Source organism: Hemicordylus capensis, chromosome 5 (assembly GCF_027244095.1).
Source record: "Hemicordylus capensis ecotype Gifberg chromosome 5, rHemCap1.1.pri, whole genome shotgun sequence".
In the NCBI taxonomy this organism is placed as follows: Eukaryota; Metazoa; Chordata; class Lepidosauria; order Squamata; family Cordylidae; genus Hemicordylus; species Hemicordylus capensis.
In genome coordinates this window covers 133,572,629-133,594,656 of record NC_069661.1, presented here as the reverse complement: position 1 = coordinate 133,594,656, position 22,028 = coordinate 133,572,629, and the positions used below count along the sequence as shown (strand labels likewise).

General features: G+C 40.7%; 1 protein-coding gene across 9 annotated transcripts in view; it reads right to left on the bottom strand.

Annotated features, from left to right (window-relative positions):
• The window catches only part of SMC1B (structural maintenance of chromosomes 1B), a 73,030-nt gene that overhangs the window by 48,070 nt on the left and 2,932 nt on the right, over positions 1-22,028 (bottom strand). For 7 of the 9 annotated variants that reach the window (XM_053254867.1, XM_053254865.1, XM_053254864.1 and 4 more), the window contains exons 3-8: positions 19,902-20,090; positions 17,084-17,196; positions 14,266-14,469; positions 12,459-12,697; positions 7,326-7,584; positions 2,046-2,186 (exon numbers count right to left, since the gene is read on the bottom strand). In XM_053254867.1, the coding sequence (XP_053110842.1) occupies positions 2,046-2,186; positions 7,326-7,584; positions 12,459-12,697; positions 14,266-14,469; positions 17,084-17,196; positions 19,902-20,090 (1,145 nt within the window). The remainder of the gene's footprint in view (positions 1-2,045; positions 2,187-7,325; positions 7,585-12,458; positions 12,698-14,265; positions 14,470-17,083; positions 17,197-19,901; positions 20,091-22,028) is intronic. The other 2 variants (XM_053254869.1, XM_053254871.1) reach the window with 2 other exon arrangements.

The window sequence follows — 22,028 nt, the reverse complement described above, 5'->3', positions numbered from 1 at the left end:
TGTGGTGCCTTTTGTTGTATTTTGGGGATGTTATCTGGCCAATTTCTTTTAAAAGATGGGGGGGGGAGAATCCACAATTTTCAGCCAGGGGGCGGCACTGAGGGACAGCTGGGGACCCACAGAGCATGGTAGGGTACTTTGTAGTGCTTTTTACTGTATTTGGGGGACCGGTTTTCGGCCAATTGTAATCATGTTTCGGAGAATGAAAATAAGGACTGTCATAGCGATAGTCAAAGTGTCCTCTACAGCCATATGGATAGAATGGAGTAGCATATTTGATGATCCCGAAGGATACATGTCATAGCAGTGTTACAGAGATTTGTTTCTGGATTGTCTAGACACTCCTATTTGAGGTGTCTGGCATGGAGTAGCTTGCGTTCACATGTACTATGGTCTGGGAGAAAACAACATTTGCGCTAAGGCAAAATAGTAGCCAAGGGAGTTGGGTACAGAGGGAAGCATGATAGTGACTTCCAATCTGTTTGAGGGGACTGCAGAAAGGCCCAAACACCCCCACACAGTCACTCTTAGTCATTCTCAAGACCCACAAGTCCCAACTCTTCATTGCCAATCGATTTCCAGTACGTTCCTGCATTTCTTCACATTCCTCCTCAAGGCAGCAATTCCACTGAGTCATCTCCTCCAGATTCCCCTAAAATCAAAGACTACCAGTTTAGGATATCAGGACCAATCCATCTTTTTTGTCCCAGTCTCCCAAAACCAATTTTGGTCACTCAGATAAGCAGATTTCCAATCTAGCACCTTTTGGTTTACAATTTTCCCCCTTTTGTTACTTTGATTTTTCTTTTGCCCCATACAGGAAGCACCTCCAGGTAATCAGTAACCAGAGATTCCCCTTCCAAAAAAACTTCAGAATTCACCCAATTAATAATAGTTAGTTGTTTATTTACGATCTTAGATCAAACAAACCAATTAATAATATTAACAATAATATTGTTAATAATAGAGAACTCAGAAAAGTTTCTTGGTCTTTCTAGTATGAATGAGGAAGACTTTCATACTTTCCTCATTGCATGAGGAAGACTTTCAAATTTCAGATAATAGAAGTTACCTCTTATTTACTAGTGTTGATGGTACTTATTTCAAACTCCCCCTCCTTAATTTTCAACAGGTAATATCTCAGACATGGCCAGATACTTCAGATTGCAGCAGCTTGCAGATCAGTCACTAGCTCTACATGCTTTGTCATTATTGTTTAGTATATTTATGGCATTTTCAAACTATAAATACCTTAGTTTTATTTTCAAAAGAGAAAATTTTATGTGCTAAGCTGTATACATCTAGTTATGTGTTTTGACACAGTAAAATAAGTGTAAATGTAACAGAAACAAGTATTGTGCATGTTTTATCCCAACCACCCATCCCCTAATTTTCTGGGTTGTTTTGCCTCTGGGGGAGGCTCCCTCCTCCTGGGGAGGCTCCTGCAACTGAATGGGACAAAGCACAAGTCATTATTTAGATTGTGAGTCCCTATGGGACAAGGAGCAATTTTTCTTTTTTGCTATGCAAACTGATTTGAGAACGTTTTTCTGAAAATCAGTAAATTGATGATGATGATGATGACGACGACGACGACCACATTTTGCATAGCCCTTCCCCAAAGTAAGTGAGATGAGTAATCTTTTCCTGGATTGTCACCACCACTGAAGGATAATTGTCTGTAATTTGTGGGGAAAGGACTGCTTCCTATTTTACAGACTTTTGTTCAGCCCTCAAGGCACGTAACATTTTCCATTCTCTATTTCCACAGCCAGAGCACAATAGGCTCATGTTTCTAGAAGATCTTGGTCAGCTCCTCCGTTATAGGACTGTATTGATACAATAGGGAAAGTGGGAGGGGGGAGGGACTTCCTTAGTACTGTCTTCTAGTAAAACTGGAGCTGTGAAAACACCATTTCTTGACAGCAAGACAAAAAAAAAGGCAGCTCAACCAAGATTAACAGAGAAATACAGAGAGCAAGGAGAAGGACAGTAGATTCAAAACCAACTCCTTCCCTCAAATCATTTTTAATTCAATAAAGTACCTCTGTTTCTTTTTGTCTCCGCTGATCAAACAACATCTTGTCCTGATCTGCCTTCTGCTCCCACTGCAGTTTTTCCTGCTGCTGAGACAATATAGCTACTTTTTTTCTCACTAGTTCTTTCAGCTCCTTATATTTATTTATCTGGACATAAAAGCATATACATTATTATGTGGGCCAACTGACTGATAAAGTATTGGCAAATAAAAAGCAACTAATCAATCAATCTTTATTTCTGTCCTTGACCCGCAGAAATTAGCACAGCAAATAGAAAAGAACTAAGTTCAAGTTCTAATTGCATAACATACTTTTTCTAAATTGAAAATAATTAAAATCCCCATTTATCCTTGGTACTTCTGTTTCGTGTGTGTATGACACACTCAAATAAAAACATTTTGAAAAACAAGAGCTATGCATACTACTGCAACAACAAAAATTCAGAAACGTCCATTTCTGAATTTTAAGGACTAATAATTTATAGATAATATATCCCTTCAAAATGATTTGTATTTAACTTGCTCTCGGGAATTGAGCAGTCTGGCCACGGTAAGCAGGTGCACACAGTCACACCCATGAGGAGCGAGGGGTTGACCCAACAAGCTGACAGGCAACCTGGCAACAGAACCAATGGCATCGTTGGGAAGGAGTGCACAGAGCAAGCTCCCAGGCATCTCTATCAGCAGGGTGATAAAGTTATGTTTATTGTCAGTCAGTCATAAGCCAGCAAGTGATAAAGCTCTGCCATGAGATTCCTGGGGACTGATATTCTCACAGGAAAAGGAACTCTTGAGATGGCTCCCCTTCCTGACAAGAGAGACTGTACACTACGTGAAGAATGGAACCTAATCCTCCATTTTGTTTTTGTTTGGTTGTTCTCCATATTGTGTTATGTTTGCTTCTGTTGTAAAATGGCTGCCTATCTCCATTTTGTATATTGCTTGAATTCATCAGGTCAAAAGTTCAAGGTTTCTTTCCTAACAGTTCTGTCTGGATTCTGTAAATTTTCATCTGGTTTATGTTTGCCCTGATTAGTTAATTCAAAAGAAGTGGATAGTGTATAAATGTGTTTTAGGGAAGGTTTTGAGCAGCTTGAGTTAGTCGGTTGTGAAGCTGCCGAAATCACTCTGTTAGATGGAAGATGAAACTCACAAGAGCTGAAGAGTTCAAATCTGCCAGCCTGGGCAGAGAAGTAGCAAGGTCTACTGCGAGAGAGAGAGAGAGAGCGCGCTACTGGAAGGCTGGAACCAGAGGCCTACTGCAGAAGAGAGAGCTGTCCGGAAGCTGACTGGCGAGAACTTGGTTAGGGCCAAAGTCTTGTGTATAGCTAGATGGATGTGTTTATTTCAACTCTTATTTCCTTATTAGGGTTGCCAACTAGGGACTTTTATAGAGGACATGTGACTATTTTGGGGACCAAATGACTTTTTTTGCATTAGGTGGAAGAGAGACTATTTGAGGGACCGAACAAATTTTTTTTTGTTGTCCAAAATTCTGGGGAGCGGCTGGACATTTTGTATATTCAGAACACTTTGATCTCATGAGCAGCTTCTCTTTCTTTGTCTCCTTACCCTGCTGGCATCCTACTGACCATCCATCCAACGGGGAAGCCAGAGGGGAGGTTCTGCTTCAGTAGATGGACACGGCAGGTGCAGCTTGCTTCCTTCATATGGTGACGGCAGCAAGACGTTAGCAGTTAGCTAACTACTCAGTTAGCAATCGGCTAACTAAACTTACTCAGTTAGCTAACAAACTACTCAGTTAGTAGCCACCCCTCCTAACCGAGTAAAAAGGCACATTTTAAAGTGGTGAATCTCTTCTATTTCTCATGGGGAGAGCAACTGGCCCTATCCAACCACACCACAGTATTCTTCCAATGGCTGATGCTGGTGTTACAGTGGGCCTCTATAAAAGTATTCAGATGATACTTTCAGCACATGATTAGACTCCTCTACCCATGTACAAATGATCATCCGAATGGAAAACCATTCATTCTCTACCCTGGATTTAAATACTAGATGTAATGCAGGATTTAGAATGTGGGGTAGTCACTGTCATGTGATTAGATGATCATCTGAATGGAAATGCTGTGTTTTTCTCCTTGAACCATAGTTTGAATGTTAAACAGGATAGAGCCCAGGATTTGATCATTCAGTTACGTAGGCGGAACTTACTTTTAGCACAATTTTTTTCTCCTTGCCTGAGGTGGTTAGTTATGAGACAGTTCTTTTAATCTCTGCCACACTAACTGACATAGGTAGAATAAGTGCTGTTTAACAAGACAAGCATGCTGTTTACAAGTTACACCCACTTTCTGGTATAAAATGTGAAAAACTGTATGAGTGTACCTGTGGGTTTGAGTTTCAAACATGAAGTTTTATTTTTTTGCTGCGACAAAAGGGGCAGTTTTGCCACCAAGCCTTAAAGCTCACCCTGGTCACTCTCCCACCTTCCAAAGCCCCACTTACAGCCTCTTCAGTCACTCCCCCATCCCCCAACATTTCTCCCTGCTAGGATCCAACAGAACATTTTGCCTAGGAAGAGACCCCAAGGTAGGGTGAGGGAAGCCAGACCACCAGGCAGTAGGGATGGGCCCGGACCGGTAGCCATTAAAATAGCCTCCGGACCGGTCCGGGTGGGGTCCCTTTAAGAGCGGCGGGAGGGTTTACTTACCCCTCCCGCCGCTTTCCCGCTCTGGCGTCCGTAATCCGTAGAGTAATTGGGGCGGCAGGATACCTCCCTGCCGCTCCTTCCCCGACGTTGCTTGAATTCCCAGGAGACGTGCGTGCGCAAAGGACTCCTGGGATTTCAAGCAACGTCGGGGAAGGGGTGGCAGGGAGGTGTCCTGCCACCCCAATTACTCTACGGATTACGAGCGCCAGAGCGGGAAAGCGGTGGGAGGGGTAAGAAAACCCTCCCGCTGCTCTTAAAGGGACCCCCCCACCCCAGTGGTGGACCGCAGTTGGCGGTTCCGTGCACACCCCTACCAGGCAGGTCCCTTAAGACATAGGGGTCACCCCTGCTCCCTTGCCTTTTCTTCCCTACTTTCCAGCACCCTACTTACAGCTGTAAAATTGTGTCTTTTTATTCTCTGGCAGAAATCTGGGACTGTGAGCTTTGAATTTTCCCCAGTGTGGAGCTCACTATATTGCTCATTATTTATCACTGCTTGGGCTTCACTCATTCACTGACAGGAAACTCCCAGACTAGTGCTCAAAATATAGAAACATCTGTCTAGTTTTTGCAGGTAGGTTCCAGACCTTGCCCAGACTACCAAAACACACACACACACCCCACAACCAAACCCCAAATACATTACTTTCCTAGAAAATGCAGGGAAACTCTCCCATTGAAAAGCCTGAAGAATGAAACCTCAGAGATGGGAAAAGCTAGAGTCACAAAGAGATGTGTTTGAAGACTGCTTTCAAAATTAGTTAAAACTCATACACACACACACACACACACACACACCCCTGGGGTGCACTCTGAGATTTCTAAACATGCCCATTTAATTTGTGTACTTCAAGCTAGTAGGCAGGTCAGCTTGTCTCCATAGAAGACAGTTCAGCCTTACATCTCAACAGGTGATCGCTGTGCATGACTATCATTTTATGTAATTATATCGCTGGGAAAAGAACAGCAAGCGAGTGGGAGGCCATGCATGCACCACTGAGCCTGCAAGCAAAGGGGCTGGCTCAGTAGCTAGCTGGCTGCTCTGCCTCGAGCCAAGGGCTAAGGCTGCTGGCCTGGCTGGGGAAAGCAGGCTGGGTGACCCATGGGGAAGGACAGAGGACTGTGTGTGTGGTAAACCTAACCAGGAGATGAATTTACAGTTAAGAAGCAGGGGTCCTGAAACTCTGCACCTAGACAGCAGACTGAGCATATAGCTCACCTGGTCATCGGCTTCAATGGTGAGCTGTATTTATTCTCCAATTTTTATCAAAATATGCATATATAATACCAATAAACATGCAAATTTTATGCAAAGTGGAATTTTTTGTGTGAAAAGCCCTTTTTTTTAAAAAAAGAAAAAAGTGTACTCTATTTCCGCTTTTTTTGGTGATGGATACCAACTTTTTTCACCATCTGGACCTGGCAACCCTATTCCTCATGCTCTTATGGACTCTTTTTCATATCTAAGCTTTTACCAAAAGTCTGTTTGAATTAGAATGAGTTTTGGACAATGATTATGTTAAATAAACACAGCTCTGTGATCTGCCACTAATCCAAACTGACTGATGACATGAGGGACAGGGCCTTCTCTGTGGTGGCGCTACACCTATGGAACTCCTTGCCCAAGAATGTTCGATAGGACTCTACATGAGCTGTTTTAAGCAGATCTTTAAGACCTTTTTATTTCATCTATCTTCATTTTTGACTTTGTTAATATATTTCAATTTTTGATGCAGATGTTAGCACATGACAATTTCTTATCTTTCTTTTTAACATACGAATTTCTTGATTTCACTTATTAATTTCTACCAGGGGTGTAGCTATAATTGAGCAGAGGGGTTCAAATAACCCGGGCACCTGATCTCCTGAAGGCCCCCCAACTCCACCCCTTCCTGTTTTCTTCATTATCTCCCTCACTCTGAGGGCCTGCCAGAGAGAGGGGCGAACAAAGGCCCCCCCCTCCCCTAGCTATGCCCCTGATTTTTACATTATCTGTTCCAGTGTTTGAAAGAAAGGCAGTATATAAACTTAATGAAAAAAATGAGCTCTTTTAGCTCATTTAACCAAAATCGCTTTGGTTAAATTTCCACTCATTAAAAAGGCATTAAAAAGAATGTCTTAAATTTTTTAAAAAAACACTCAATATTAACAGTCTCACTTTAGAAAGATGGCTTAAAATCACTTCTGATTGAAACTATTATTTACTGGCCAAGTGATTTTTTTTCATATGAAACCAACTGTCACCATCCTGTGTCATCTGTGTTCAAACATATACAAGTACATACACACACGAACGAGAGAAAGAGGACACCTTACATTAAAGCAGTCAAGAAAACTCAACCCCCCCCCCCCCCAAAAAAGTTCCACTGTTGTGAAGAGCACAGACTTCATAATACAATATAAGCAAGCCATTTTCTTGGTCACATTTTTCCAAATTCTCTGCAATGGAAATATATTACTCTGAAACCAGTTTTTAATATATGCAGCATGGAGCACCAAAGACAAAAAATAGTCCTTATGTAGTAAGTACACGTCTGAAGTCACCCAGAGGTTTTAAACTCGACCCTGTTTTGCACTCTGCATATACATATCTCAGCCTGTCCTAATAATTACCTGACCTTCTTCCAGCAAAACATCTCTCCTTCGGTGCAGTATCTCTTCTTCAACTTTCTTTTCAAATGCTTTCCAGGCTTTATCAATATCAGTTAGTTCTCTTTCCAGTTCTTCTTTACATTCTTCTTGTTTAGCCTGTTGTTTTATATTATTTCTTAAGATCTTCTTAGACATATCTACTTTTTTTATTTGGTGAGATGTTCTCTCCTTTGCTTTAATATACTGAGGCCTTTTTTGATTCAACAACACTTCTAGAGACCTAGAAAAGGGATATATATGCCAACCTTCAACAAAGATGTTTTGAATAACTTGACCACCACAAAAACATTGAGAAACTTCATTAAGTCATCACCTTTTCTCCTTCAGATGAGAAACTCATAGCAACAACCAACTGCAAAATACTAGAAGTCACTTAACTAGAACCAATTCAACAACCAATGCTAATGCATTACCAGAAAGCACAGTGGATTATAGGCCACATCAGCAAAAAAGAAAAATTCACAGGGGAAATCCTAATTCTCCATTTTTCTCACTTGTTGCTGATCAGCAGAACAGTGTTCAAACAGCACCCTATCTTCAATTCAAAATAAAAGTTTAGATCAGTTATTTGACCTGCTTAATTTAAACTTGTTGGCTAAAAAAGTGTGTATTACTCCAGTGCTACTTAAAGAAACCTCTTTCTGAAGACTCCTTCAACAGATGCAAGACTATAGATTATCTAGTTCCCAACTACTGCACAGAAACAAAACTTTTAACAATCAGGACACAAGACAATATTATGACACTGTTACAATTGGAGGGGATTAACTCAAACTTCCATTGCACATTGATGATGATGTCAGCCTTAAAAATCAATCAATGCAAATCACTTAAAGATGATTGGAATCTAATTAATAAATGTAGTGAGGTATCTGGGTATAAAATGAACAAGACCAAATCCAGATATTGGAACTGAATATGTAAGTGAGGAGTGAAGAAACAGTTCAAGAACAGATGTGGTAGATTTTACAACTTCTCTGGTTTGGTACTTAAGAATTAAAATAACTTGCAAATTGGAAATAAATTAAAGTTGAAATATGAACTTAAGAAAACATACACAGAAGTGGACACCATTAAACATGTCTTGGATGGACATTTCCCTTTTTGCAGCACACCTGGTTGCAATTCTTCTTCTTCTCTGATAAACAGCTAGCCGAAGGCAAAACACCGGCGAAATTACTGCAGACGCACTTTAAAAACAAACAAACAAAAAAACCCTTTTTCTTCTTAGACTCCCTTCTCATCCTATTTGGTTAATCCAAGGCCTTTGGCCTTGGAGCAGAAGTGTGCCTTTGAGTCGGTGTCGAATCCTGGCAACCACAGAGCCCTGTGCTTGTCTTTGGTAGAAGACAGGAGGGGTTTACCATTGCGATCTCCCGGGGAAGGAAGCAGTTCAGTTTGGTCTTCCTCTTTATGGGAAAAGTTACCCTTGTCAGGATGTCTTCCTCCCCAAAGGAAGAATTTGTACTCCTTGCATGTGAAAAGAGCCAACAGATGCAGGAATAAGAAATTAAATGTTAAAACTATAAGACTTGGCTGTTAAAGAAAAAAGGTGATGCACTACCTAAATTGGGAGAGGCCAGAATTCAAACCAATGTTTTGCAAACAAAATGGCATGTGTTCCTTACTTTTGGGAATCCACATGGAGAGCAGTATTATTATTATTTATTTACACAGTCAGACAGGTGTTATTGACTGGTTTCTTTTATCCAGACATCGAGTCCTTCCCAAGGACCTGGGATGGCTGAATTTTATTGTCAATGTTGTTGCTGTTATAGATATCGTCGCAGAATATAGGCTGTTCCCAGTAAAGATGCTTTTTGTAATTGGCTGATCGGGGTGGATTTGATTTAAATCAAACTGATTTAAATCACGATTTAAATCACTAGCAGGGTAGATAAAAATCAAAAAAATCCTATTTAAATCCGATTTTTTTTATTTTTATCCACCCTGCTAGTGATTTAAATCGTGATTTAAATCAGTTTGATTTAAATCAAATCCACCCTGTGGCTGATGGTGGTTTCTGTGGCCCCTATGGCGTTGAGGTGCTCTTCAAGGTCTTTTGGAACTGCACCCAGAACGCCAATTACCACTGGGATTATTTTGGTCTTCTTCCGCCACAGCCAATTTCAATTTCAATTTGTAGATCTTTGTATTTGGTGATTTTTTTTTTCCTATTTCTTTTTTTCTATTCTGCTATCCACTGGTATTGCTATGTCCATTATTTAAACTTGTTTTTCTTTCTTCTCGACTACAGTTATATCTGGTGTATTGTGTGGCAGATGTTTGTCTGTTTGTAGTCGGAAGTCCCATAATATTTTTACATCTTCATTTTCTTCAACTTTTTCCATTTTATGGTCCCACCAATTTTTGGCTACAGGTCGCTTGTATTTTTTGCAGATGTTCCAGTGTATCATCCCTGCTACCTTGTCATGCCTTTGTTTGTAGTCAGTCTTTGCGATCTTTTTACAACAGCTGATTAGGTGGTCCACTGTTGCATCTGCTTCTTTACAAAGGCGGCACTTGCTGTTTGTTGTTGACTTTTCTACGTTTGCTCTTATTGCATTTGTTCTTAGTGCCTGTTCTTGTGCAGCCAGTATTAAACCCTCTGTTTCTTTCTTCAAGTTGCCATTCTTAAGCCATTGCCAGGTCTTAGTGATGTCTGATTGTCCACTTATATTGTGCAAGTATTGACCATGCAGGGGCTTATTTTTCCATTTTTCTGCTCGGTTCTTGACTTGTTCTTTCTTGTAGGCCTGCTTTGTTTCATTGGTGTTGAATAGTTTCGCATTATTGACCATTTTAAGTGCATCTTCTTCACTGTCCTTGATATATTCTTCAAGGCCTCTTTTCTCCTCCTCTACTGTTTGATGGACCTGCAGCATTCCTCTTCCACCAGAGCTGCGAGGGAGGTAGAGCCTATCTACATCACTGCGGGGGTGCAGAGCATGATTGATGGTCATGATTTTCCTGGTCTTGATTTTCCTGGTCTTACAATCTAGCATCTCTAGCTCTGTCCGGGTCCAGTCTATTATTCCTGCAGTGTATCTGATAACAGGTATAGCCCAGGTGTTTATGGCTTGTATGGTGTTCCCGCCATTGAGTTTGGACTTGAGGATTTTTCTAACTCTCCTGATGTATTCACTTCCAATTTTTCTTTTAACTTTAACAAGTTAAAATAATCGACTTTTGGGAATCCACATGGAGAGCAGTATTATTATTATTATTATTATTATTTTACATTTACATCCTGCTCTTCCTCCAAAGAGCCCAGAGCGGTGTACCTTGTGAAGTAGGTTAGGCTGAGAGAGAAGTGACTGGCCCAGAGTCACCCAGCTAGTATCACGGCTGAATGGGGATTTGAACTCAGGTCTCCCCGGTCCTAATCCAGCCCCTAGTTGTCCAGCCCCTAGTCGTCCAGCCCCTAGTATGGGGCTGACACTATGTCAGTGCCTGTTAGAAAGCCTGTTTGGCTTTTAAAACTTGTATTTAAGTTTAGTGACGCATTGGAAACTAATGTATGCTATTGTTAAATAATTTTTAAAAATTAGAACACAAACCCACCACCTTCAGATACAGAAGACTAGTAGGGATGTGCATGAGATGCATTATGGGTTCTGTTTCAAGCTCAAAATGCAAATGACAGAAACATTCAGTCAAAACAACTGGTCACACTGGACTGTGAAATGTTTTGAGTGATTCAGCCATAGAAAACAATGGGGAAACTTGAAACATCCCACTGTTCCCCATGGGTAGCTCTGAGGGACACCAAAGTGGGTTGTGTGGTAGGGCATGATGGGAGCTACCTACCACCCAACCCACAAAAGAAATGGGCAAGCGGGCGATTTTTAACAAATGTTTAACCTTTCCCCAAAAGGTTGGGGGAAACATTAACAAATTGTTAAAAAAATCACCCGCTTGTCCATTTCTTTTGTGGGTTGGATGGTAGGTAGCTCCCATAATGCCCTACAACACAACCCACTTTGGTGTCCCTAGCAGCTATCCATGGAGAACAGTGAGGCATTTTGAGTTTCCCCACTGTTCCCTATGGCCAGAACAAGTTGCACTCCCAGAGTGCAATGCATTTTGCAAACCTTCCTTGAAAGATACTGCAGAAGTGCACAGTAAAAGGGAATCTGTCCCTCTCAAGACAGAACACACATTTCAAACACAGTCCAAAAATGACCAAAAAAGGATCACTGACCCAGAATTCAGCCATAGTGCCTGAGCTGCAGTAATGTCATTGGCACAAGTAATGACTCCTTATGTTACTTCCCAGCATTGCAACAGCTCCCACAGCAGCACCCTCACTGAGCCATAAGCCCAGCAAGAGCAAGTTCAGCCACATTTTGACTGAGTACACCTAGCAATGCAGATTGCAGAGCAGACCAGAGCAGTAAGTGATGCAGATGTTAGTCTCAAAGCCAAACATGGAACTCATCACAGCAATCACCAAGAAATAACACCCAGAAAGCTGCTACTGCCCATTTCTCACAACAATACTATCTCAAAACAAAGCAAACCACAACTCAAGGAAGGCAGGCACCCAAGTTCTGCCTTTGTCAATCTGAGACCCAACAAATCCACACAGTTATAGCAGCAATAGCATAGCATATTGTACTCAGTACTGAGAAAAGAAAAGCACAAAACCAAACCTTCCTTGATTCCTTCCTCCTCAAGAGACTGTAAGGGCTCTTTCTGCCTCTCAGTCCTTTTGAATACATTTTGAAACTTCCTCCAAAAGTGGTCCCCCCCACTCCTCCTTCCCCCCAGCCAATGGGGGCACAGTTGCCCATGACAACACTTGATTTCTATGACAACAAATCAACCAAGAAACAAGGAGATCGCAAGCCAATCAGAAGCCAGTGCTAAAAAACCAATCAGCAAGAGGGAAAAAAGGCATCCAAAATGGCACTCAGAACATTTTGCTGCTCTAAGCTCAGAACAGGCCCTTTGTTTAAAGGGTGTCCTGTTTCGAGCTTGAAACGGCCTGTTTCAAGTCGGGATGTTTCATCATTGGAACATTTTGCACATCCCTAATGGGTAGCAAACAAAGACAAGCATTTCACGAGTTAGGTGGATCTATACACTTACTTTATTTCTTTTTCAATATACTGCAGGTTCCTATTTAGTGTTCCAAGCACCTTTTTCTTGGCTTTCACTTCATCTTCAGCACGAGAAACGCTGATTTTCTTAGTATCAACATTAGTGGTTTTTGCAGCCAATTTATTGCTTATAGCATGAATTTTTTGTTCATTGTGATATAGCTGGAAAAGCTGCAACTGCCTCCTACACTCTTTCAGCTCTTCGAACAGCATCTGGTAATGCTCTGCCTGTGAACAGAGTTGAGCAAAAATGACTCTGTTAAAAATCAGCTGCATGTATCTCCCCTCTATAAGATGATATCAGTTTGCACAGCTTGGTAAAGAATCGGTAAAAACAATAAACTGACAGAACTGCAGCAGCTCAGCTAAGATCATTTCTGTGCAGTTAGTTTTTCGTTTGATGCATGGCTAACACCTCATTTGTAGGCCTGTGCTTCAGCCATTCCCAAGCCAAATAAAGTGCATAATCTCACTGGTGCTGCTTGCAGCAGCATGGCTATCTCTACTGCATGTTTCTAGTAGGGAGGTGGGCTTTTTTTTTTTAAAGTAGGAGAAATCATTCCTCTGAGTGCTTTCTCCGAGAACTCTAGGAGGAAAGCGCAAAGAAACTACCTCTCTCACCACTCCCCACACACATCATCCCATTCCCCATTTGCTATCCCAGCCACTGCTGAATATGGTACGGGACTCAGCTTCCCAGAAAGAAGGCCCCTCCACACTGGAAGTACGCAGTACCGAATGGAGCCAGCCATGCTGTGGGTAGCCAACTCCATGCTGCACCAGCACAAAGGAGCACTTTATTTAGATTTGGAGTGGCCAAAGAATGGGCCTACTCGTTTGTACATAATTAACCAAATCTTTCTGTGCTTTCTTTTTCTAAGCACACTTTTGAACATCCACATCAGGTTCTTTTAAGGTTATTCCTAGAATGTGTGTTCATTATCTGATTATTCATGCTTCTACGTCTTCATCTGCCTCCACCCCAGTTAAAGATTGCTTGCAAAAATTGCTCACTGATGGATAGCATCTTAGTCTGTTTTTGTATTTTCTACATAATTACTCATCCTGGAGATTACTAAGACTGAATTGTCCAAAAGTACAAAATATGAATCAAAACCAACCATAAACATCAGCTTTTAACCCAGGAAAAGAAGAGGATATCAGTAACCTAGTTCTTGGAGTTTCCACACACATAGTTAAAGTAAATTGAGGCAGGGAGACTTTACTGCCTTTCATGTTACAATTTTTAGACCTATACGGCATTCAGAAAAGTTATCACTACATACATTTTATAACTGAAACTATGAGCTATGCCTTATATATCCATATACAGATATTCCATTTAGCACTGAACTCCTATAAATAACTGCTCATATTAAAACCATCTTCTAGAGTCAGAACTCTAGAACCTGACTTGAATTTCGGATATCCAGCAAGTTTGCAATTTTATTCTCATTTCATTTTTGTTTTTTTTAAACACATTCTGGGCAAGGCTAGACACCAGCAGGCAATTCTCTGGATACATAGGGCTTTACATGGTAAGAACAGTCAAAATAAAGGAGGGAGAAGTATACAGTTGCTGCTGGCATATCTTGACAGAATACTGTTGGTGTTTTGTGCTTGGCAATGGAATCTCTCTAATGATATATTTAGAAAGCCTTCGTCCTAAATCATTTGTTGTGTTGTACACCGCTCTGGGCTCCTTGGAGGAAGAGCGGGATATAAATATAATTCATTTTCATATCATCTTACATAGACTAAAATAGCAATAACCTGTATGCTACTCTTTATATTACCTCTTCCTTCTCTAACTTTGCACGTTTGCGTTCAGTTGCCACATTTTTCTTCTTGTTATAGCTAAACTGTGCATCTTCTTCTGCTTTTTGCATCATCTTCTTCTTTTCTGTATATTCGGCAGCAAGTTCCCCTGAATTACTAATTTGTTCAAAAAGCTGAGTTCTTTCCTTGGGTTTCTTCATTGCAATTGAGTCAACCTCACCCTACAACATGACAGTAAATCTAACACACTACAAAAGGCTAGAACTAAAGCAAAACTTTATCAACAGAAACACCACAGATAATCAAAACATATGCTTTTCAATTCAGACATCATGCCAAACTATGGTTAAGAAAGGTCAATTTATGTTTGATGCAATGTCCAACTGAACAAACCATGGCTTATGACCAGGCAGGAAAATAGATTCAGAAAGCTATGGCAGGTTTGCAAACCATGGTTTAATATGATGTCTGAACTGACAACCACTGGTCATGACCAACTCCAGCAGCACAGAGACAGGATTGCTAAGCAGACGGAGAGAAAAAAGCAGACAATCAGCTCTAAAATATGGTTTGCATATACATTTGGAAGCTCAAATCATGCTTTGGTTCTAAGCTATGCTTAGCCCAAGCCAGGATTTAACAGGGATTTCTGAATTAAGCTATTTATCTAAAAAGAAACATCTTACATTACATCAAATGTAATACTGGGATTTCTAAAACAACATGTCAAGGTCAGTTCTAGGGCTGTATGGGGTTTGTGACAAATGATTAAGTGCTCTCATGACCACTGAAATGCGTTGGAATGGGTTGGATCCTGCTAAATGCCATTGGGAGTGACTCAGTTTGTGAACTAGAAAGGCAGGATATAAATATTCTAAAGAGAGAGATGCCATTCCAAATTACCATAAGAATGCCTTGAGATGACTTTCTTCCTTGCTTTACAGTCTGCCCTTCTAATCCACAAAATGAGTGTTCAAGGGAACACTTAATAGGATCCACCCAATCCCAATGCATTTGAAGTGACAAGCTTTTATAGCTTTATTCTGTGAGGGACATACTGAAACAAACAACAGAAAATGGCCACTGAAATGCATTGGTTTCTAATAATATGCTTTTTACTCTGAGGCTTTTTCTTCTTTTTTTGGTCATTGTGGATGGTCCCTAAAAACCAAGGTATAAGGAACCAATCACTTTGGGTTTAATGCATTCCAACAGTCATGTGGAGATTCAGTGCATTCCTATGTGAATAGGAATACCTACCTACGTAGCAATATGAATTGCTAACTAAGAAAAATGAACATCTCAAACTCTACACTAATGATGTGGTGCTGGGGTATTACTGCTCGACTCCTTGGGCATTGGCTTGTGGGGTCTCACAGGGTTTGGTCTTGTCTCCAGTGCTCTTCAACATCTACAACATCTCAGTTCTCAGCATGACAGCTGAATGGACACACAGTGCCTGATCTAAAGGCAATAATTTCAGGTCTGGGCGCTGGTTGAGTGCATTCTACAAGCCAGCTTCCCACAACTGTCGCATTCCCCCCTTCCCCATCAGCTGTCCTCGAGCACACACAATATCAACATCTTCTGTCCATCCAAGCTAAACACAGATGACCAAGGTTCCATTTGTGAATGTGGCTGCATCTCTGGGGATTTGTCTGGTTTGTCGTGTCTCATATTGCCTGCATAAGTCAATTCCTTTCCCAGGAGAGCTTCTGCAAGCTCTGCACTGGGGAAAAGGTTATACCCACCACAATCCTCCGATGGCCACTTCAGATGAACACAACTCTGCACGTGTGATAACAACAGGGCTTCAGTGAGAGCACACCTGCCCTGACATCGCCACCATATGGGTCCTCTGTACGTTTGCGTGCTGACATACCGACATGGTCTCAATGCATCCTTTAATCACATGAATGGGTGCTCAGCTGAATCACCCCTCTACACATGCTTTGACAGGGTTTTGGAATGTACGTAGAGGGACGATTCAGATGAGTTACCCCACCCCCCGCACGATTAAATGATCCTGCCTCAAACCACTCACTCCATGTTAAAATCTGTATGACATTGCACTGCAGCGGCATCCTTCCCTGGTCAATGCTAAACAAAGGAGGCAGGGGGAATGGCAATACAGTGTTGCAGTAGATTGCACTGAGCAGTGACAACACTTTCTTTTCCAACTTGAAAATGGCACCACCTGATTTGTTGGCACAGGCACAACTAAACCAAGCCATGATACAGACCTCCAATTTTGCTGCTCGAGTGCACATGTGAAAACACACAACCCATAGAAGCACACTAACAGCAGAGACAGTAGAACTGTCACTATCTGGGTGGGGTGGGGTGGGGGCTCTGGTTGGAGATGGCTCCTTGCAGGCATGCAGGACCTGGTAGATGTCAACCTGTGCCAACCTTTGTGGCCTGTGAACTCAGTCATATTCCTTCAGTTTTAAATAGGACTTAAATACATGCTATGTAATATAGGAAAGACTACAACAATGAAGCTAATCCAGCCCTTCTGGATAGGGCTATAGAAGTAGTAGGGACAGGGCAGAAGTACATAATTGTTCCACAATTGTGCCAATGATGGGTATGGACACATCTCAAGTTCTTGGAAGAACCAAGAGAGTATGATAAACCAGCAAACAGTGCCCACTTAACCCAGCAAGCAGTATGATGCTTCTGGACACACGATGTCACTGCATGGCCACTTGTACTCTCAGCTTCTTCCTAGGGACTGGGACAAATTTAGTGATATGACAGGGTATCTTTGGTTGAAAAAAACCCTGACATGACGTATCCGTTAATAATAATCTATAAATGCAAAACATTTACCTGAAAAACGAGGCAATTTCTTGCCTTAGCAATAATGCCAATTTCTCCAAGTTTTTTCGTATATAGAGATCGACTGACAACATGGTCATTGAAAAGAAACTCGGAACCACTGCCTAATATTGAAAGAAAGAGCAGAATTAATATGCGATCTGTTTAGTTTGAGAGAAATTCTACTGCTCAAGACATGCAATCCTAATATAATCCTAATCAATCCTAATATAAGCAGATAAGTACCACATACTTTTAAATTATAAAATAACTTAATTATCAGTTGTAAAAATAGATTATTAGCACTTTGGGTTTTTTGGAATTACATATTTATGAACCAAGGCCTTGATTCTAAGTGTCTTGCTTGTGAATCTGATATGGCCTACCACAGCACGAATTCCCAAACAGGGGTGCTCCTACCCCTAGAGATACTTGAAGGGTTCAAAGCCCTCTTGCCTCCCCACACTCTAGCTGCATTATTTGTTCGTCATCTGAGGATTGCTGACACATCCTCAACAATGTCTCCTCTGCCAAAAGGGAGGAGGGTGAAGGCCCTCCTCCTCTGCTCCTGATTGGCTGGCTACACCAAGCTTACCCCCTCCCCTCAGCCAACAAACAGGATTCAGCTAGCATTCTCTCACTAAAAAAGCAGCAACACCTTACTGAAGACTAAACATATAGTAGCAGACAGTCATTCACAAACATAAGAGTGTGAAACAAACTGTCTACAGTCTTAGGAAGACTGGTAATGGTCAATTGTCTGCCAGCAACATTCACTGAAGCTAACACAGCCCAAGGGGTTTAGTGCTGGGAGAAATGGCATGAAGAAAGAATTTCTACTATGTGTAATTTTAGCAAAGAATTTAGGGACTGCTATTATATGCAAACAACTTCTGCAAGGTTCCAATCACTACTATATAACGAGGTCATTCATACAATCAAAAACTGTGTCCTACCCTGTAGGCTCCTAATTTTTGGTTATGTGGATGCAAGGTAGGAGGAAGACCTGGGTTGAAATGATTGTGTGGAAGCATATTTTTAAAAAGGCAAGGTAGAAGGAAAACCTGGGCAGCTTTTCCTCCTACCTTGCTTCCACACAACCAGAAATTGGGAGCACACACAGCGACCAAACCCGGGTTGAACAGTTTTTTTTAATTGTCTGAATGATGAAACTGCCTTTCTGTTGTCTTATCCACAGATGTTGTTTCTTTATCTTTACATTTGACCTAGGAAATCCAAGACATGTAACAATTCCAGTCCAAAGAACTGGGAATAAGCTGTGTGTCCCCTCACTTTTTTTGTGCAACTTAACTTAATATTTGCTGAGGTGTTAAATTATAGTTTCCTAGGACAACCTATCTAAAAAATGTTGGTTTTAACAATACCTATAAGCCAGGATATCAAACCAGAATTAAAGCAGGATTTTATATCCTGGTTTGCATGGATTGTTCAAACCAGTTTCCTGATTCTGAGGTTTACATTACAAGATCTGCTAGATGTTTACATTGTTTTATATTCAAAACTTTGGTATGATCCTCTACTGGAAAAGCTGGGAGGGGTCCCTGCAAACAGGTACACTTGAGAGTGCAGTATCTCAGCCAGTCTCCTTCCCTGAAGAGCTCTGCCATGAAGACAGATGCAAAGAATTGATTCAGCCTCTCTGCAACCTCCACATCCTCCTTAATCATCCCTTTCACTCCCTTGCCATCTAATGCACTGACTACCTCCTTGGCAGGTTTTCTGTTTCTGATGAAGTTATTATTATTCCCCTTGATGTATTTAGCCATATGTTCCTCAAACTCTTTTTCTCATCTTTTCTTGCCTCACACTTCTTTTGCCAGAGTTGTGTTCCTTTCTGTTTGTGCAGGACTTCCATTTTTTGAAGGAAGTCTATTTGCCTTTTATAGCTTCCTTGACCCTACTTGTTAGCTATGTTGGTATTCTCCTGGACTTGGTGGTACCTTTTCTTTTTATATATATAAACATTCTAACTGAGCTTCTATTATTGTGTTTTTATGTGCTTTGGAGTGATCTGACCTTCTGACTTTCCCTTTCAGCTTTCTTTTCACCAATCCCCTCATTTTTTAGACTTTTTTCTTCTGAAGTCAGAAGTGTCCCTGTTAGACACCCTTGTCAATTCTCCACTTGCATATATGCTGAATTTGATTGCATTATGGTGTCCGTTCCCTATTGGTTCCATGACACTGACATTTCACACCAGGTCCTGAGCACCACTCAGGATTAAGCCAAGGGTCACTTTTTCTCTGGTTGGTTCCATGTTCGACTCTTTTAAGGTACACAAATTTTAAGTTAAGGCAAAAGAGAAGTGAGGGGGAGATGGGAACAGAGAGGCAAGTGTCTTTTCCTAGTTCGTAGTTTGTTGGACCAGGATTGCGATATCTGAACTGGGCCATTAAATAAAATAGTCTAAGATGTTCTCCAGTTTTGCTTTTACATGACTGCACCTAATATCAGCATATTAAATTATATAAATTAACTGTTCTGATAACATCAGAAATGGATAACTGGTTTGAGGAATCCCTACAAGCCAGGATATCAAACCATGTTTTGACTAGGTCATTTATATTTTCAACATAAACCATATGCAGTTACTTATTAAATGCCTATTCCCTCTAAGGCGTGCATGTGTGCATGCGCTCACACTGTTTTTTAACGTCTGCTAAGTTAATTTTAGACCCCACTCAGGCTGAATCAGGAAGGCCCAACTCTGAATGCATGTGCACATATACTAACTTGATACTGCCACCCAGACAGAACAAAACTCATTCCTCACACAGTTGGAAAAAAAATAGAGAACACTGCTACTCACCTCGAATAATTCTTGAAAATGTTTTCTCTTCCCCATTTTGTTCGATGTATACCATTTTTACACTTCCTGTCGATGAAACTGGTTTTCCGACATGTGCACCATGTATCAGTTCTTGAATGTGTTTCACTCTTAAATTAGATGTCTTTTCACCCATTACAAAACTAAGGGCATCCATTACATTCGACTTCCCTTCAATTAAAAAATTAAAATTGCACTTTTTAAATATGGAAAATTAGATTAATATGTTTCTATATTTTACTATTTGCCTTAAAACTATGTATGATCAGGGTCAAGATAATGTACATGTTCAATGATAGTCAGCATATGCTTGTTTATGGGTGTCTCGGGATACAAATCTCTCTCTGGAATGTTGTAAGAAATAATAGATTAAGGCAAGCCTCTTCCCAGCCCCCATCCAATTAAGAGGAAGAGGCTGATGCAAGCTATGTACCCATGAAAAAACAAAAGAAACAGCTTAGAAACAACAGCAAGAGAGAGTCACAAAGACAGAGAGATGGCTGAAGTCCTGAAATCCAATACAGAAGTGCCTTTCTCTGGGTATCTGATGTGATCTGATTTGCTGCCTAGATTTGCTAGTTTTCATGGATACATAAGCTTCTCAACTGAAAAGTGTCTATAAGATGTAGACTTTGAGCAAGATGAAATTATTCTGCAACTTTTAAGTTTCATCACTATTTAAGTTTTCACCACTATTGCTGGTTTCTACTGTGTGTTTATTTTTAGACTGTGGGACAGAGAGCAATTTTATTTTTATATTTTATATCTCACTCTTCCTCCAAAGAGCCCAGAGTGGTGTACTGCATACTTGAGTTTCTCTTTCACAACAACCCTGTGAAGTACTTTAGGCTGAGAGAGAAGTGACTGGCCCAGAGTCACCCAGCTAGTTTCATGGCTGAATGGGGATTTGAACTCTGGTCTCCCAGGTCCTGGTCCAGCACTCTAGCCACTACACAACGCTTTTTCTTATAACTTTGCTAAGTAAATTGCTTAAGACTTTTTTTTTTAAGAGAAAGGTTATATAAATATTCTTTATTATTATTATAGAGATTATCCGAGCTTGAGTATGGTTTTTTCAGAGTTCACCCTGCGTAGAGAGTAATTTTTTAATGCACATATAGGAGTCACATTTGACTGCTGCCCTACCATGTGCCCAAATGTGGATAACAACATTTATCCACATCCATTTATCCACAAACGTGGCAGATAAATGCAATCCCAAATCATTCACAATACTGGATGTCACATGAATTCCGTAGTGAGAAAGGTTCACGAATGTATTGCATGGTGTGATAAATCCCCTCACTAGCTAAGGTTCCATTCATACCATGCAAGGAATAAGAATAATGACTTCTGTACCACCTCCTGTATGTTTATATATGACCGCCCAGGGACTTTTTGTACAGGGCGGTATATAAATGCACTAAATCAAATAAATAATAATATTTCCCAGATGTGGGGCTGAAATAGCTGCAGCAAGAATTCTTATGTTTGATTATGGGCAAGGCCAGTATTTTTTGACAGCTTAGCACACTAGGACCACAATCTTATGCATATTTTCCTGGAATTACGTTTTATTGAACTAAAGCACAGAATCAGGTTGAAATAGTTTTCCACTGTATTTTGATGAGCAGAAACCCTTGGCACAGAACTTAGTACAGGTCTGCAAGCCTCTGTTCTTTACAGTAGGTTGTTTGTCCTCTAGTTGCAGATATATTTAAAATAAGGGGCAGTTTCTCCAACAGTATTAATGCAACAATTCTCATAGGACACAAGACATAATTAAAGTAAGAGCACTAAGAATGCTAATCGAAAACAGCCCTACTGCTTCCCATATTGGCCTTTGCCTCTCAGTTAAGAGGCACTACTAGATTATAATACTAAATTTAGGTTCTCTTCTCTTCCCTTCTAAATGAATCCTGAGCAGAGAGTACAAGATAGGATTTTAGCATAATAACTGCAGACAAAATTATAAAAATTTCCACACAGAAAATATTGAAACCATTACCATGCACCCCAAAAGCTCACATTGCTAAATCTTGTATTCTGTGTTGTTTTGGTAATGAATATAATAGGGTTCCCATCCATTTAAAGAAATCTTAGATTAAA